Raw genomic sequence first — 18,615 nt, forward strand, 5'->3', positions numbered from 1 at the left:
AAATAAGTAAACAAACAGTGAGTAAAAGGAAATGAGCTAAGCCTCCAAGTCTATACATTATTTAAAAAAAGCTAAGTAAAGCCAGAGAAATTAGATGGAAGAGATATGAAAAAATTAGAATTAAAATTAATATAGAAATTAAGGAATATTTTTAAAAGGATTCCCCAGACATGTTTGAAAAGAGAAAAAAAAAACTAGGCCAACTTCTGGAAAGATTGATTTTAAAAAGTTTGATGTTATGAATAGAAATGTTAAGAGTGAAAAAAAATGCATCACACAGACGTAGCAGACATTTTTTTCAATGATAAGATAAATTCATTGCAGTAAATCTGAAAAGTGATTAACTGGACATTGTGCTAGGAAAATATAACTTACTCAAGAAATAAAAAACCTGAGCACAACTGAATACTTTAAGGAAACTGAAACAGTGGTTTAAATCTACCCTCACCCACATGGAATCCATTCGGTAGAAGCAGTTTTACCAAGCGTTCAAAGAGCAGATATCCCTAATGTTCTACCAACTTTTACAGAGAATAGAAAAATTGTGAAGGCTCTCGCATTCACTTAATAAGGCATCATATAACTTCATCCATAAATACTGCAGGTTGTATCATTAAGAGAAAGGGCCTTTTTCTGTTTGGAAAGTACACTGACAGTACCATTCTCCCACCCAAACGGGAGCAGGTTGTGCACCTGCAGCTTTTACTTTTTTTGGGGGGTCACACTAGATACATAATTTTGTCTACTGGTTTTTTCACACCAACATGCTACAGAGCGTTTTCCGTGTGACATGTTCACAAAGCTGGCTGTGCAGGCCCACGTTGTCTGGAAGTGCAGTCTCTTCTCTCACCATGACATTTGGCAGCTACGAATGATGGTACAGCGCACGCCTCTACAATGCCCAAGTCACCATGTGTCCCGACTGTCTCTTACAGTTAAATGGGCTGAGGACGCTTCCTAAGTGCTTGTTCCATTGCACCAACCGGTGGCATCACGAGCCTGTCCCCTGCACCTTGCCAGCAGGACACCAGAAGTCTTCATTTGTTACCATTTGCAATTCCTTTTGGTTTAGGTTGAGTCTGTGTTGTTTTAGTTACTAGCGAAGGGAGAAATGCTTTCTTATTGTGCTTATTTTACTGGCCATCTGGATTTCTCTTGAGCGTCGAGCAGCAGTAACATGGGGGGGGGTGCGTGTGTGAGCAACAGGGAACAAAATTTCTGGCAGGGTGTGCTTCTAGCTGTTTATCTCTACCTCCCAGACCCAGGGTCGTGAATATCAAGGGGCCACAGCTAATAAGGCAAGCAGGCTGCTTCCCTCACCGAAGGAATCCAACCACTTGTTCCAGAAGCCCAACCTAAGGAAAGCCAGAAAGGAAGAAAGCAGAATCCCTCACTTCCGGGCAAACGGCCTGGTTTAAAATCCTTGGTGTCGAATGCACAGTCAGCCCTACAGAAGGAAGGAGGCAGAAGAGAAGGTTCAAAAGAGCAACAGTTCCTAGCTACCGCCCGGTCCCATGCCCAGACCAGACCCTGGTCCAGGGCCCAGGCAGGAACGTCTGCAAAGCTCCCAGCTGCTGCCACTGCTGTGTGGCCCACCTGGAGCCACCGCCAGAGCCCAAAGAAAGTTCCCGGGGAAGAGAATATCCACCTCTCACAGCTGCTGGGTCTCACCTCCTTTCTTTCAACACCCTTTCAGGAGAGGGGGCTGGGCAGAGAAGGGCTCCTATGTGCCTTTGTTCACCCTCTTAGAAGGGCGAGGCCCGTCCCTACCCAGCCAGCAGCCACCACCCAGGGCGCCGGTGGCCTAACAGTGCCATCCTACTGCAGCCTACCCCCTTCTGCCCACGTGCACGGACCCCAGCAGTGGTGTCCAGCGGAGACGAGATGTCCTAAGGAACAGCAGTCCCTGCGCCTGTAAGGGCATGGCCCACACCAAACCCCAGCTTTCCTTGCCACAGAGTACCATATGCCTCTGCAGCCCAACAGCACCGTCAGCCTGGAGAACATGGCCTCTAACAGAGCTGCGGTCCTGGGGAGACCTGCTTGTGACTGTACCTGTCCCAATCTGTGGCCTCCAGACGTCCCCATACTGAGTCGAATTGTGCTCCCAAAAGATTCGAACACATCCCCACCCCCAGAACTTGAGAATGGGACCTTAGAGCTTATCTGGAAGAAGGGTCTTTGTGGAGGTAATGATGGTGAGGATCTCGAGATGAGATCATCCTGGATGGCACAGGTGGCTCCTAAATCCAGTGACTGCTGTCCTTAGAAGAGACAGAATGGAAGACATGGTCAGATGAAGAGAAGGGGGCATATAACCACGGAGGCAGAGTGTGGAGTGATGTGTCTACCAGCCAAGGGACACCAAGCCCCGCCACCAGAAGCTGGGAGAGAGGCGTGGAACTGACTGTCCCTCGGAGCCGCCAGAGGGAACCAAGCCTGCCCATAGCTGGACTTCACACTGCTGGCCTCCAGACTGGGAAAGAATGAATGCCTGGTGTTCTAAGCCACCAAGTTTGTGGCACTTTCTGACAGCACCCAGGGGAAACTAACACATCTCCCCAAAACTAAAAGTGCTCAAGAAAAACTGCAGGATTAGGATTGAAATGCAGCACCCATGGGTAGGGAACCATGGTCAAACTGGAAGCGTCTGACGCTTCCCCCAAGTACCACCTGCGATTAGACACCGGGCCTTCAGGAAGCAGGAAGTCTCTCCCCGCCCGGCAGATGCCAACACAGTTTCCAGTGCAGGACTGTTGGCAGAATGGGCTGCTAGCTATCTTCCCGCATGAGGCTGAAACGCCCCTCTAGTCAGCCCTCTCACTGCCAAGCAGCAGGAAACGCCGCGAGATGAGCACCGGGCTGGATTCCCAACATCCCATTCCTAGCCTGGGTAGCTTGGAAGAGGGCAGAGTCAAGAGCCAGGGCACCGAGGAGAAAATGATGCAGATTCTTCCTCTAATGTCTTCTTTACAACATCGCAGGCTTAATGCCCATGGCTTTGACATCCCAAGAAATAGTCACAATGTTGCCAAACAACCAGGAAGAGCCCTCTGGTGTCCCTAACCTGCCAGGCATTGTCAAGTGGCTTCCTTTCACAAGGCCAGAGCATTTGGGGCTGGTGCAGGGAACAGCACCACAGACTTCTGGAACGTGATGAAACACGACCACCACCGCCACCACCACTCACACTGGGCGACAATGTTCTTGGGGAGGACGAGAGCACACTGCGGTGTTGGGGAAAGGAAAGAAGAAGCATACTTGTGGGGACATCCCCCCATCAGACTACAAGGTGGTCGCAACAAGTCCACACCAAAGCAGTGGAGGGAAGGTGGGGAAATGTGACTACACAGAAATAGCCAACTTTAAGTCCAGAACACACTAGTACACACTCACAGCAGGGAAAGACCACCGCAACTTCCATCACACCAAAGGGCTGGTTCCACTACTGACCCAGGAGCTCCTGCACTCCGAGGAACAAAAGAGCAATGGCCTAAGAGAAAAGTGGGCAAAACTACGAACAAGCCATTCACACTCCAACTGAAAAGGACCCTGAAGCACGGCGAGATGCTCAAGCCCACTCTTACCAGGGAAATGCATGCCTGGCAGATGGCAAGAGCCCACAGGTTGGATACCCCTCCCCAGGGCAAGGCTGTGGGGAATGAGGGGACAGCAGGAAACTGCACGGGGGGCACCAGCACCATCCACCCTGTTTGCGGACGCTCAGTACTGCCGCTTCTAAGAATCCGACCCAAAGACACACACGAATGATGCGCGTGGGTTTCCACTGCGGCCTTGTTTATGACGAGAAGACGGGCAACAAGCCAAATGCCGCGGTGCAGCCTCCCCGTGGAGTGGCACGTGGCCCACAAGCTCGCCGGGCTGTGCTGGAGCTGGGCCGGGAGGAAGGGCCCCTCCCTTCGCAGCCTGGGAAGCAGTTCTCTCTGGGAGCCCCGGCCTCGATTCTTGACTTCCCCAGTGGGGGTGGAAGGGGAGCCCCAGAGGCAAGTGGTTCAAACACACAGCACGAATGAAAAGAGCAGAGCATCAGGCCTCGCTGGGGCCCTGTGTACCCTAAAAGAGGCGAACCAGCAGACGGGGGAGCTGAAGCGTAAGGTCCTACAGCTAGCTCTTAGGGCTCAGATAAGTAACCTGCTCTTTGTCACCTAGCCCATAATCCAGGACTGGGCAGATGGGAGAGGAAAGCAGATTGCAGTGTCCTGGGCTGGTCATCGGCAGGCGGCCCTACTCGATGCACTCCATGACGTGTATCTGCAGGGTGTCCATATCAGGAGCCTGGTACTGGCACTTGGGGCAACAGAAGTCAGGCGGCTCCTCGGGGGTGCTTCTCCTCTGGCTGGACAGGGCCAGGTGAAAGGAGTGGTGAGCTGGGGAAAGAGAACAGGCTCTGGTTACGGTACCAACTGCATGAAGGGGAGGGGACAGAAAGTCCTGAGATATGACGGGACCACCGGATCCAACTCCCAGGGTCAGCACCGCTAGTTCCTTCCCTCAGCCTCTGGCCCAGTGTCGGGCGGCGGGGGGCACGATGAGGACGGGCGGCCAATGCGAGCTCCCACGTCCCAGGCTCTGCTCACTCGCTCACTTGGTGCCAGCACCCTGCCCTCCCCTGCCCCTCCTCCTGCAGCTCACTCACCTGGGGCAGGGGCCAAGGGGGGCTGGGAGACCTCTACGTGCCGCTTCCTCATGTCTTCAATCCTTTGAAAAGAGAAACTGCCCAATCAATACATGGGAGCCAAGCTCCGGGGACGCATACAGAACGTAGGTGGCAGGAGGGGAGACTCAGGGCCAGCTCACCCTACTCTGACAAGCCAGGAGCACCCAGTGTCCTGCACTTACTCCTGGAGCCCCCCAGCACCCAGCGCCCCTCCACTTGGGGCATGCGCTCCAAGGCCCACCTGGCTGACTCCTGACAGCTGGCCTTCAGCCTGCTATAGTCCCGCTGCAGCTGCTCCAGCTGTTCCTGCAGGAGCTCCTTCTTCTCGGCCAGCTTCTCCCGGGCCTGCCTCTCAGCCTGGAAGTCCGTCTTGTAGATATCCGCCTGGCAAAGCCAAGAGGGGGGAATGTGCCGCCACCTGTCAGCCACTCATCGGACACTCCGTGCCCGGCACCAGGGGGCAAGGCAGAGCCCTTCCTGCCTCCCAGAGCCCACGGCGCAGGCAGTCACCCCAAGTGCACTGAGTGGCCAAGGGACAGTTGCGTGGGGCTCCAAGAGCTTCTGAGAAGCCAGTACAAAATGACTCCAGAGACACGTCAGATCCCATGCCAGTGGGCCTGGTCTGCTCAGCCACACGCAAGCAAGCCACAGAGAGCCCTCACCTGGACCTTCAGCACCGAAACTGTCTCCATCACAATCTTGTGCTGCTCAGCCTCTTCCTTCAGCTTATCGATCACTTCCTGTTTGGCCACCAGGGCCTCCTCGGCCTGCTGGAGTCGCTGCTTGAGATCTTCCAGCTGCATTCCCTAGGGATGGGCAACAGAGCTGATGGAGCCTGAGCCAGGGATGGGCAACGGAGCTGACAGAGCCCGAGCCAGCCCAGGGCAGGGGTCATGCCACCACCAGGTTGGCTGCTGCTGCAGGCAAGCAGAACCAACAGGAACAAAACATTGGCCCTAGCTGGGCCGCACTGGGGCGATGCCAACCACAGGCTGTTAGTGTGTGCAGGGTACAGGAAAGGTGGAAGCTGGACAGGATCTGAGGTCATCTGGCACACCTCCCACCGAAGTCGACATTCCTGTCCCAGAGTCCCCAGCTGGACTGCCATCCTCCAACCCTTCAACGGACAGGGGTCACACTCCCTCCGCAGGCCGCCCACTCACGATGAGCTGGTCTCCTGAACTAAGGCTCCACCACGTGCCCATGAAGCCGAGACCCACTTGTCCTTCTACTCTGCCACCTGGTCAAAGGTCTGCTGGTCCCTCACAGATACCACCCACACGGACACACTCACACCCAGACACACACACACACAGATGCATGCACACGGACATTACAAACAGGCACGTACACATACCACCAAGCCTTCCCTCAGGAGATCAAAGGGCCACAGTTTTGTCATTAACTCTTCCTACGTAACCCAGTTTCGGGCTTTACCCTTAGAAGTCGCCTCTAGTTACCTTCATGTTTGACAACATCCTTCTTAAAATGTGATCGCTAGAAATTGAACCCACTACAGGTCTGATGAGGACAAACGAGAAAAGGGCTCCCAGCGACTTCAACACTGGGATGGAAAGATCCCTGGGGAAATCCGAGCCAGGAGCCGAAGTGGTGATGGCTGGCCGGAGGACCGGACCACGGAGGGGGCATCTGGAGGCCCAGCCCAGTCCACCATAGGCAGCAAGCAACACAGCCCAAGTGTGCCCATCTGCCCGGAGCCTGCCCTGAGCCACCACACTGCGGCGGCCTTGATGAAACTCTAGGACAAGTTAAGTCTCCCTCCCAAAAGCCAATTCTGTCTACTCTTTAGGTAGGGCCTTGAGTTCCAATATCCCCGAATTTGGGAGAGCAGGCCCCATGGGAAAGGAACCAGGGCCAGGTCAGTCGTAGGCAGTCCCGGGGACATGCCCGCCATACTCACTCGGTTTCGCTCACTGCTCATCACGCTGCTCTTGATGTGGTTGTCATAGTCTTGGAAGAGCTGGTGATAGGCCACCTGTAGCTGGGCCAGCTTCCGCCTAAGAAAAGGGAGCTTTCGCTGGGGACACAACTTGTCCTGCATCCAACTCTACCCTCTTCCTTCTTGTCACGTCCACACCCCCGAATGGGGCTTCCAGAGCACATGTGTGCCTCAAAGGACATCAGCTCCAAAGCACGCTTGGCTAACTACTAATTAGTATCGCTTTCCTTAAAGCTAACAGTGGTTTAAGTATGAAATGTTTGTAATAAAACAGAACTGCCCTGCACTCTTCAAAAAAAGTCAACTTCATGGAAAACCAAGAGTGCCAGGACTATTCTAGGTTAAAGGAGACTCAAAAGACACACCCATGAAAGGAAGGCGGAATCCTGGGCCTGGTGCTGTTAACACGTGGGCCCAGTGGAGTGTGAACGTGGACAGGCGAATGGAGCATGTGATCCTATCAAAGGTGGATCACCTGGGGGTGCTGCTGTTAAGGGACCAAACCCGACCCTCGGCCACAGCCAGTCCCTGACAGGGCTCCCCGAAAGGCAGCAAGCTACTGACCGCCCTCTGGGCCCATCCCTCCCAAGCCAGCACCCACTGACTTCTCCTCCGAGGCGGCCTGGCGCTCCATACGCAGGGCGGCCTCCATGCTCTGGGTCTGCATGCGCAGCTGGTCCACCTGCACGCTGTGCTGTTGCTGCAGTGCCTCCCGCTCACTCTCCAGCTGCCGGGCCTGCTCGCTGGCCACCCGGGCCCTGGCATAGGAAAAGGGGGTTCACGGTCAGGAGCACGCGTGCTCACAGGATCCCTACTGTGCCGACAAGGGCTGCCGGCAGAAGGCAGGAGCCCAGAGAGCACTAGAAGCCCCGCAGTCTGGGAGCAGGGCACAGGACGGGGCGTGGTTCAGGACAGCCTGTCAACGCAGAGTCCACACAGGGAAGAAGGGGGCGGTTCCATCCCTGGAGACAGGGACGACTTCACGGGGCCAGGTTGGGGCGACGTGTTTGTGTCAACACAGGGCCCGGCAGGCAACCATGTGCGGGCAGCCAGGAGACCTGGGGCTTAGGTTCAAGCCCATGACACCTGTTCTGGAAACCCCTTCAAAGGTGAAGGAGGCGATCCCAGAAGAGGGTGCTGCTGGGGCCGGGGAAGAGGAGCCCCCGGGAACTGCCCGTTGGGTTCCCACGGATGAGTGCTGGGGCCCCCTGCTAGAGCAGCCTCAGTGGAGGGATCAGGAGAAATTAGGACAGGAAGTAGAGGCAGGCAGCAAAGATAAGCCTTCCCAGAAGGTGGGGGGGTCAGCTGGCGGGAGAAGCGGGGTCAGTGTGCTCAGGCAACGCTTTCCCTCCCAGTTGCTGTTCTGGAAGAGGCAAGGCGGTGGCGGCCCACTTCCATGTCTCATCTGGAGTCCCAAATGTCCACACGTGTAAGGACAGCCTCCCACCTGCCTGCCTGGGGACAGCCACGGCCATGGCAGGGAATCCCTCTTTCCCTCTACACTCCTGCTGTATAGCTCATCTCTTCTCCTCTGAATCCCTCCACAGCCCGTGTTCTGATCCAGGCCCTGTACTGTCCCCGGGGCCCTGACCTCCCATCTGCACACAGCTCCCGAAATCTCCAGTTCCAGGCTCCAGCCAGGTCATCCTGCTGTCCCCACTGCGAGGGCACTGGTGGGTGTTTCTGGGTGTGGGGAGGTCCCAGGAGGTTTCACTGGTCTGTTTCTCCACAGCTGCCTAAATCTATTGAACATGCATTTCCATCTGTGATCAGACAACAGTTAGGCACGCTCATCACCATCACCAGCTGGAACTGCTGCCCTTCAGGGGCCCAGGCACAAGGGGAGGGCGGGCCGATCCAACACGACAGACCGGGGGCTCAGAAGGCAGCCATGTGTCCGAAAGTGAAAGCTGTTTAGATGGCCACACCAATGACCTGAGATGCAAGCGAGGCTTCGTGCCCTGAGCCGCCCAGCTCGGCATTTCTATGCTCCACCGCGTTGCAGGAACGGGAAAAGAGCTGTCCCAGAGCCTACAGTTACCAGAGTAAATGCCCCTGCAGCGTGCTTAACTGACGCAGTCAGCTGCCAGACTGCATTGACAGCGTAATGCCTCCAACAGCTTCTTTTATGTGCACAGAAAACAGACAGGCAGGAAAGACACTAAATTGTCCCCAAAGCAACACACGTGGTTTTAGAAACCTGGAGGCACAGAAGAGCACACAGGGGAGAACACCAGGACGTGACGAGCCAGAGGCAATGAGGCTCAGCCTTCCGACCAATGCCTTTCCTCTCGTGTGATTTCTAGATAAAGCGTGTTCAGTCTCCCACGTCGCTTTGATAATGGGAGGGGAAAACTCCTGCCTGCTTCTCTAGTCTCCTTCAAGAAGGTGTCCCTGACATTGCCCAATGTACCCTGATCATCTGCGCTGTGACAGCTGGGGCCACTCCTGTCAGCTGGACCTCTCTTTCTAGAGGGCAGCAGCTCAACGGCACAGGAACCACACAAATATCCGTGTCCTTTGACCCAACGACCGCACTTACAGGAATCCCCTTTGCAGAAAAGAGCGACTGGCAGGCCTGAGGCGGCCAGCTCCGGAAGGGCCACTTGCAGAGGTGGCCCTCGGGTGGCGCCCGGGTAGTGGGCTGGTGCAAGTCCCCTAGGCCGACAGGACACTTTCCCTACTGATAAGGGCGGTCCCTGCGCCTGGACTGTTTGCACAACAGGGTGGTTTCTGGAGCACCTGCTTTCCTCTGGGAGTTGGGTATTTGGTGTGTGCCTGGCGCAGGGGGCCCACGTGACCAGCCCCCAATAAAAGCCGGGGTTCACTGGGTGCTGACTGGGTTCCTTGGGTGTGCAGTGATGCAATTTTCACCGGAGGGCGGGAGGGAGGAAGGGAGCCTAAGGCCTGAGGTTCTCCCCCTGACCTGTGTCGTCTGTCTTCACGGGACCTGGCGTGTATCCTGTCCCTGTAACCAACCTCAGCCCTAAGGGCACTGGGAGTGCTTCCAGAGACTCACTGTGGACCACAGCTGTGCTCTTGCCCCTCATAAATGCTCCCAAGGAAACAATCCAAATTCCAGCAAAAGGTCAGAGAGCCCAGAAGTGCTGCTCCGACCCAGGTCCCGGACTGCTGGCCCACAGCTCCTCCAAGCCCCTGGCCCAACGCCCCGTGGGTCACACACCGCGTTCTCCAGTCCATCCCCTCACAAGGGAACCCCTGGAGGCTCCTAAACAGCCTCATTCTTCTCAGGCACCCCGACAGTGGCCCCCAGGGGGGGCGTTCCCTCCCCACTCACCTGCTCTCCAAAGCCTGCCGCTCCTTGGTGGCAGCCTCCAAGCGACTCTGGCTCTCCTGGAGCTCCCCTAGTAAGGAAGTCACCTGGGCTTTCACCGAGGCCTTGTCCTCGGCCATCTGCTGCATGAAAAAAAACCACTTCATGTCAGCAATGCTTTCTCGCCAGCTGCTCACCCCCGGTGGCCCCCAACCCTGGGGCAGCCTGCAAGTGCAGAGACATGTCACCCGGAGGGCTTCTCTCTGGCCCTTGGCACCCCTATGCATCTCACCTCCAGAAGTTTCCCGACCCCAGCATGGCAAGTAAGGCAGTGGAAAGGGATCGAGTCCCGTGAGCCCATACTTCCAAGCCCCTGCTCATCTCTGCAGAGGGGGCACGATAAAACCCGGGACAGCGGAGCACAGAGTAGCCTCACGTGTCATGAGGCTGACGACCAGGCGTGAGAGCTGAGCTCCGCAGGACTCGCAGCCTGTCTGAGACTAGATGCCAAAGGAGGCGACATGCAGAGACGGCGACAAAAGTGCACGCTCCATTCCCCAGGCCCAAGGCCACTACAAGGTGAGATGGACTGCCACTGTTTCTAGAAGATCTCCACGCTGGGCAACATTCAAGAGTTGTCCAAATCCCCATTGCCTGGTCTCCCGCATCAAACCATACGGACCCAGGTCCCCCCCTGACCTCAGGCTGCTCCGGCCCAGGGTTGAGACTCAGCCCCCTGCGTCCCCGACCCCTTGGCAGTAACCCCTCCACAGTCACCATCACTCCTGAGGGTACTCTAGGGGAGCCCTGAGCACAGGTTCCCTCTGGAAACACTGACATCCCCATGGGGTTTCAGGACACGCGTGGCTAGTGGCACAGGTAGCCAGAACGCCCCACTCACATGCTGCCGGGAAAGGGCCTGCCCCGCCCCCTCAGCTACCTGCTGGCATCTCTTCAGGTGCTCCACCTCCTGCAGGGCCTGCTCCCTCTGCCTCCTCAGGTCGACCTTCTCCAGACTCAGTCTCTCCACCAGGCTCCTGGCCTCCTGGAACCTCTGCATGAGGAACTCCTTCTCCTCCCTCTGGTTGCCCTGGAAACGCTGCAGCTCCTCACAGCACTCCCGCAGCATCTGGTTGCTCTGCCGGATGGCATCTGGCGGCAGACATAGCACAGGGGACATGAGCCCTGGCTGCCCGCCTGCTAGCCCCTCCTTGGGTCAGTCACAGTGCTGTCCCCATAATCCCATGCGGCCTCTCACACAGACAGACGGCTTTGTCTCTCTCGGTTTTATGGAACGAAACGCTTCAAAGTCAGTGATGCTAATGACAGGCCCCGACGTTTCTCCAACAAAACACTGAACACAACAGCATCACTTAAGGTGTATGCAAATGTCACTTGCTTTGTAAATGACTCTGCAACTCACTTGTATGCAGGTGGGGTCAGAGCACTGGGCCATGTCTTTGAGATCAGGAGGGCCTAACCTACCTGAGCTGTGGGGTACGGCCACCAGGGCGAACTTCCCCGTGGCATCGCAGGCTTGGAGCGGACCGGTTCCTCACCTCTCTGAGACTCACCGTCCTCATGTGCATGTCCGACAGGGACAATCGCACCCATGTCATAGGATGAGGAGGGTTAGGTATCCGGTGTGCAATGCAAATTCAAGAAACAGCCCGGTCCTGCTCTCAGCAGGTTGAAGGATGAGCATCAGCCCACGCCAGGCAGGCAGTCAGCAGAGGCCGAGGAAAGGAGAGCCACACACCCAAGGGCCACCCCAGGCAGCAGAAGCCCCTCAGGGGTGACAAAACCAATCAGTGACATGCAATGGTTCTAGCAATGACAGAGCTGTATAAGGCGTGGGCAGGGAGTAGCTTCACGTCACCCTCTGGTCAAAACCCTTGACTAGCTAACTAGCTCCTGCTGCTGGACCATTTTTTCGCAGGAGCTGCAGTGGCTTCTGAGCCTGCCTCCAAAGCTACGTTCTGCACTCTACTGTCCCCAGGCGACTCCTCCCCTGCAGGGGAGTGACACTGAGCTCAAAGCCCTCGTGCTTCAGGCACAGCATTCCCACACCAACCTCCACCTGTCCCAATCCTGCCCAGTCCCCCACCCAAGGCCTAGCTCAGGTACAACTCCTTTTTTGGTTGAGCTAAAACTCACAACGTCAAATTCATTGTTTTAACTATTTTAAAGTACAGGCAACCCTTGACCAACATGGGTTTGCACTGCTCGGGTCCACTTACACGTGGAGTTTTTTCAATAAATGTACAGTAGGCCCTCGGTATCCCTGGGTTTCGCATCGTGGATTCAGCCACCCTTGGAATGAAAATGGTATTTTTGACCCGCGTTTGGAAACCTGAGGATGGGCAGACTGTATGCGTCGTTCTGCGCCACTTCATAGGAGAGACTTGAGCATCTGCTGATTTTAACATGGGGCTGGGAGGGGTCCTGGACTCAATCCCCCGTGGATATCGAGGGACGACTGTAGTGAAGGTTTTGGCGAGTCAAGTTATACGCAGATTTTCAACTGCATGGCGGCACGCAGGGATCAGTGCCCCTAACCCCTGCCTTGTTCAAGGGTCAACCGTGTAGTCATTCAGTGCTTATAATGCGATCACAAAGCTGCGCACCCATCACCTCGGTCTAGTTGCAGAACATTGCCATCACCCCCAAAAGAAACCCCATACCCGCTGGCAGTCACTCCCCTACTGCCCGAGGCCCTGGCCACCACTCATCTGTTTCTCTCTTCGGACTTGCGTCTCCCGCATGTGTCACATAAATGGGCTCCTACACTCAGTACATGCAACTTCTTCCATAGTTTCCCCCCAAATATTCCAAGCAAAGTCTATGTCCCCCCTCCCGCTCCCTCCTCCACAGACACAATCATGAGCATTGAGGGGGGCAGATACCTTCAGGACCGCAGGGGTTTGGCCCAGGGCCTGACATATGGCAGCTGTTTAGCAGTCACGTGTGAAGGCAACGTGCAGCACAAGCGCAGGTCGGGCCGTGTGGCCTCGAGGACTCACCTGCTACTGGAGCCTGAGCTCCCAGGGCCGGGGGTGGGGGAGCTGGGGGTGCCGTGCTGCCTGCACTGAGGGCCTGCCACTTTCTCACCCCAGTCCCCCTTGCCAGAGTGCTCTCCTGGGGACGAGCAGAGGCCACACACATGGCCATCGAGGGTGAGCTGTCTCCCTACCCCCAAGCTGGCTGCCAGTTCCACATGGCCCCAACATAACCAGACACTGGACAACCTCAGGGGTCACTGTTGGTGGTTATAACAGGAGGGGGCGCTACTGGCATCTCATGGATACAGGCCCAAGATACTGCTCAATAACCCGCAGTGGCCAGGGCGGCCCCTATGTCTGAGCGCTGAGGCGGAGGTGTCTGCCCTAAAGGCGGGCAAGTCCTGTCGGCTCTGAGTGCCCGAAGCAGGCCAGGCGTCCAGGACCCCACACAGCCCCTTGGTGGCAAGCTGACTGCACTGGACACCTTCCATCCTGGAAAGGAAGTCGATATGTCTTGACAGGAAGGAGAGACACGTATTCCAGGCAGGAGTTTGCTTCCTGACCACAGGGCCTCAGCCAGCACCACTCTCTGAAGAGTTACAGAGCGTGTGACTTCTCAGCACAGGCCCCATGTAACAGCCCATGACACCAAGGGACACACTAGCCAGCAAAGGAGGTGGGGGAGTGGCCTCGTGACTGTGGCCTCCACTAGTTGAGTCCCATGCCAACCCGGTCCACGAGGATAGTGGATAGCTGACTGCAAACAACTAAGTCACTGGCACAGGGGCCATTTCAGGCAGGACGAGGCACCGTGTGGTGTACACAGGGCTGTGAGCATTTCAGGCCCTAAGCCCCCACCAGACGCCCAGGGATGAAGCGAACGGGAATGTGTGCCACCCTTCCCTGTGGCTCTGGGCTCAGCAGTCTACAAGGTCCCCATAGCAGAAACACAGACTTTCACTGAATTAGAAGCAAGGGGTACCCGGGCCCAATCGTACGTACCAAAGGACCAGCGGGCCATCTGGAGCCCGCCTCCACTCCCCCCCCAGCGCATGATCAGAAGGGTGGGGCACTGCCACATGGGGGGCAGGGACAGGCATGAATGTGCCGACCCAAGGGCAGCCATGCCACCTGAGGGGCACCGTGCAAGGGCCGCTAGGACCTGGAGAAGCTGCCACAGATACAGCTGAGGACGTGGAGAGTGGGTGAGCAGGGGCTGTGATGGAGACAGGGGTGGGATGGCCAGGAAATGGCCCCCGTGCCAGCCACCTGGGGGAGGAGGTGCTGGAGGACAGCCTTCAGCTGAGGTCTCGTCACAGAGCCACCTGACCCAGGGGCAAAGGCCAAGGACCCCTTCCTTTCCCAGAGCAGGCCACGCCCCCTCCCCACAAGACCCATGCCGTGCCCCTCCCCAGGCTAGCCAGCTCACGACCAATTAGTGCAGAGATATGAAGGCCTGGCTGTGTTGGCCCAACTTGGAGCAACTCAGAGTGTCATTCTGCTCCAGAGCTCCCCGTAGGCTCGGCCTGCACTGCAGCCCAGCTTCTCCCTCTGCCCAGCCCTGCTTCCTCCCTGTCCTTCTCTTCCCCTCCCTCCCTCAGTGTTGGTCCTCAGAGCACTCAGAATAAAGCTCCTATAAGCTCATCTCCATCTCACAAGATGCTTCCGGGGAATCCCACCTAAAACAAAGAGGGAGGGCAGCTGAGCTGCAATCGCTAGCTGGCTCCCTGATACACACCCACCCCCAGACCCAGTAAACACATAGGCATAGGTGAGTAGGATAAGCCTTCCCCCAGCAGGGCTGGGTCCTGACTTTTTACCCCTCACACCCAATGTCCTCCTTACCTCGGAGCTCTTGATTCTCCTCTAGACAGCGCTGGAAGGTCTCAGGAGCGCCCTGCTCCGAAGGCAGGTGGAGCATGGTCGGCTTCCCTAGAGAAGACTCTTCACCCAGCACGTCCTGGTCCCCGGCCGGGCCACCGCTGGGCTGCACCATCTCACACAGCTGACTCTTCCAGGGGGGCCCGCTCATCCAACAAGTCAAGGTCTGGGAGAGAACGGCAGCACAGGCGTCACACGAGACCCGTGCAGAATTCTCTTACCTACAGGACAACGGGTGTAGTGTGTGCAGCAGTTCTGGGGCCAAGTTTTACGCAGAATACCAAGCACTTTGTCGAGTGTAATAGCATGCTAAAATGGGCTTTTTGGTCTAAGAAGTGGCACATACTCCCATTCCAAAGGGAGGTGCAGGCCCACGTATGGGACTTGGGAAGGCCATGGTTCAGCACCAGTTATAAGCCCTGCCTAGCAACTATCTCCGGGCTGTAAGCTGAAGTGAAGAATTTCGCCAAAGGGGAAAATAAGAGAGAGGATTCATTTTGGAGGAAGGTGTCAGTGTGCTGGCTATCCTACCACATACACACACCTGCAAGCAGGAATGGAGGGCGTTGGCCCCTCACCTAGTGTAGTGGGTTGAATGGTGGCCCCCCCAACAAGATACATCCATGTCCTGACCCCAAGAACCTTGGGAATGTAACCTCATTTGGAAAAGGGGTCCTTGCAGATATAATTAGGTGCAGGATCTTTAGAGGAGATCTTCCTGGCTTAGGGTGAGCCCTAAATCCAATGACAGTATCCTTATAGGAGATAAAAGAGGACAGATGCAGACATAGGAAGAAGCCATACGAAGGTGGAGACAGAGACTGGAGTGGCGACAGGCCAAAGGACACTTGGGGCCACCAGAAGCTGCAAGAGGCAGGAAGGACCCTCCCCTACAGCCTCTGGAGAGAGCACGGCCCTGCCCACACTTGACTTCAGACTTCCAGCCTCCAGCACTGGGAAAGAATAAATCTCTTGCAGCAGCCCCAGAAAATTAATGCACCTACTAAGAAGGATTTCGAGGAGACCACTCAGACCCTGATGAATGTTCCCTGGAACTGAGGGGACAAAAGGGAAATCCAGTATCTGACTTTTTGCTTTAGAATCGGCAAGTGGGAGCTGGGCTGACAGCCTAAGACAGTGGGGCAGAGACACAGGCTGAGCTGTCCCCATTCTCTTGTGAACCAGAGGAGAGGCGGGCCGTGAGGGACAGTACCAGCCTGGAGCCCTTTTCAATCCTGCCCAAGAAGACTGACTACCTGGCGGAGGAGGCCACTCTCAATACAAGTTTTGAGGCCTGAGCTGAGGGAGGCTTTCACAACAGATAAACTTGGACATTTGACTACCACACTGAACACACCACTAACTCATCAGCAGCATCTGACCAACCACGGATTCCTCCCTCAGCTCCCAGGACAGCCCTCTCCTAGTTTTCCTCCGACCTCACTGGCTGCTTGTGCTCGGTGCCATGCACTGAATCCTCTTTGGTAACCCAGCCCTTCACACTGTGATGCCCCGGGGCTCTGTTCTAGGATCTCTTCTCTTCTCTGTCCAGTCCCACCAGTACTAAGCATCCAGCCTCATGGCTTTAACCCCCCACCTTAATGTCAATGATGCCCCAAATTAGACCTCTTTCCTCAACGCCACACTCACATATCAAACTCAACATCTCCACTTGGAATCTAGGAGTCCTCTCAAAACTAATCTCTCTAAAACTGTTCCCGACAGTTCCCAAAAGCCAGGTCCCGCAGCCTTCTTTCGTGTCAGCTGATGGCAAATCCATCCTCTCGTTATCAGGACAAATACCATGGAGTCCATCTTGACTCCTGTCTCTCACAGCTCACATCTGATCCATCAGGAAATTCTACCAAAATATATCCCAGAATCGATCTGATGACACTAAGCAATTAATGTTAACTATTTTAGGTGGGATATGGTATTGTGGTTGTTTTTTTTTTTTTTTCAGTCCTTTCTTAGAGATGCATACTGAAATATTTACGCATGGTGTCTGAAATCCACTTCAAAGTAATGGGGAAATTCCTAGGTATATACCCAAAAGAAATGAAAACACATGTCCATACATGAATGCTCACAGCAACATTACTCATGACAGCCAAAGAATGGAAACAACCCAAATGTCCATCAACTGATGAATAATCAAAATCTAGACATGTTACAAAATGGATGAATCTTGCAAACATTATGCTAAGAAAAAGAAACAACTCACAAAAGACCACATATTGTATGATTCCATTTATATGAAAGGTCCAGAATAGGCAAATACACAGAGACAGAAAGATTAGTGGATGCTTAGAGGCGGGGGAGATGGGGTGATGGGGTGACAGCTAGAGGGTGCAGGGTTTCTTTTTGGAGTGATAAAAATGTTCTGGAATTAGTGGGTATGGTTGTACAACTCTAAATATATTAAAAACCAGTGAACTGTACACTTTAAATGGGTGAACTGTGTGGTATGTGAATTATATCTCAATAAAGCTGTCATTAAAAAGAGTAATGGGAGAGGATTGTAAAAGGTATAAATTAAACAAAATTGGCCACAAGTTGATAATTGTTGAAGCTGGGAGGTGGGCACATGGGATTTACTACACTCTTCTTCCTACTTTTGTACGTCTTTGTAATTTTTCATAATAAAATGCTCATAGCACCATTGTCTCTCACTTGGATTACTGCAACAACCTCCTAACAGGTCACCCCTGTTCCTACCCTTGCCCCATACAGTCTGTTCTCCCCACCTCGGTCAGAACAATCCGCCTAAAAGGTAATTCCAATCATGTCCCTCCTCTAATCAGATCTCTACCATGCATGGTTCCTCATTACCCTCTGTGTAAAAGCCAAAGTCCCTACAATGGCCTACAAGACCCTGCACTATCTGATCCCTTACTGCTTCCTCTCCAAGTACCTCACTCACTCTGCTCCAGCTATAATGGCCTCCTTGCTCTTCTTCCAACATGCCATGATGGCCCTTTTATCCTCAAGTCACACAAACGGTATGAGGTCGGGCTGACATGAATCGTTTTTGAAAAGTGAACAAACGGAGGCACATGAGATAAGACACTTAGCTGCCAACTCTATTTGAGGTCTTTTTAAAGAATTTAACCACCTCACACACAAGCAAGTTTGAACAGAAAATGTCTCCGAACTACAAGAGTCATCCACGAACTATGGGTGTGGTCAGACTCCGCGGCAGCGGAGGAGGGACAAGCGGAAACAGTCCCGCTCGCCTCCAAGGCAACCTGGGTCCTGCATCGGCCCGCCTGGGCCAGTACTCTAGAAGCGGGTGGCAGAAACGGACCTGGGCCCAACAGGAGAGGGAAGCCTAGACGTCCGGGGGAAATCTAGGAGGCGGCGGAACGCCCACCGATGGTACCCTGTCTTCGGGGAAGAGGACCACACCTTTCAGCAGAATCAGTCCGACGTAAGAAGGGCGGGAGCAGCGGGCCGCGAGCGCTCCTCGGGCCCCGTCGCTCCGAGAAAGTCCCGGTTCCGCGGTCGCTCTTCCCTTCTCCCCCACGAAATTCCCACTTCCGGCTTCCGGTGTCGTAACTGTGGGATCCGGAAGTAAAACACGCAAGCCCCGCCCCTCCAAAGAGGCCGGGAATAGATGTGAGGGAAGCTGTTCCAAAGGGAAGCCTGAGCCCGCCACCCTCGGCCGGCCCGCAGGACGCTCCCCAGTGATGTTCCCCACCCGCTACTTTCCGGGGCGTCAAACCCACACTCCCCCTTGTCTCTTGAGCGGTGGCACCCAGCCTCCGGGCGCTCGGCCGCCCCGCCCCTGCTAGGGGAGGAGCCACGAAGAGGCTACCTC

At 55.2% G+C, this 18,615-nt stretch overlaps 1 protein-coding gene across 3 annotated transcripts; it reads right to left on the reverse strand.

Annotated features, from left to right (window-relative positions):
• Window positions 1-1,056: 1,056 nt before the first annotated feature.
• Window positions 1,057-18,607, reverse strand: IKBKG (inhibitor of nuclear factor kappa B kinase regulatory subunit gamma). 3 transcript variants are annotated; one of them, XM_033103520.1, is made up of 10 exons: window positions 18,204-18,607; window positions 14,760-14,961; window positions 10,853-11,064; window positions 9,937-10,052; window positions 7,244-7,396; window positions 6,600-6,696; window positions 5,341-5,484; window positions 4,920-5,062; window positions 4,658-4,719; window positions 1,057-4,388 (listed from the first exon to the last, which is right to left on the reverse strand). In XM_033103520.1, the coding sequence occupies exons 2-10, from the start codon at window positions 14,944-14,946 to the stop codon at window positions 4,246-4,248; spliced, it is 1,257 nt and encodes a 418-aa protein (XP_032959411.1). In that variant the 5' UTR covers window positions 14,947-14,961; window positions 18,204-18,607; the 3' UTR covers window positions 1,057-4,245. The 3 variants fall into 3 exon arrangements, with proteins under 3 accessions (XP_032959411.1, XP_032959401.1, XP_032959395.1); XM_033103510.1 differs by having other exon boundaries at window positions 9,937-10,055; XM_033103504.1 differs by having other exon boundaries at window positions 9,937-10,055; window positions 18,103-18,607.
• Between the last annotated feature and the right edge of the window lie 8 nt (window positions 18,608-18,615).

Source organism: Rhinolophus ferrumequinum, chromosome X, assembly GCF_004115265.2.
Source record: "Rhinolophus ferrumequinum isolate MPI-CBG mRhiFer1 chromosome X, mRhiFer1_v1.p, whole genome shotgun sequence".
NCBI classification, from domain to species: Eukaryota; Metazoa; Chordata; class Mammalia; order Chiroptera; family Rhinolophidae; genus Rhinolophus; species Rhinolophus ferrumequinum.

Coding starts and splice junctions, on each gene's coding strand:
- IKBKG (XM_033103510.1), bottom strand. CDS start 14,946: ATGAGCGGGCCCCCCTGGAAGAGTCAGCTGTGTGAGATGGTGCAGCCC. Junction 10,056..10,852: donor ACCTGAAGAGATGCCAGCAG/GTAGCTGAGGGG, acceptor TTTTTCATGCAG/CAGATGGCCGAGGACAAGGC. Junction 7,397..9,936: donor CGGCAGGCTTTGGAGAGCAG/GTGAGTGGGGAG, acceptor TTCCTATGCCAG/GGCCCGGGTGGCCAGCGAGC.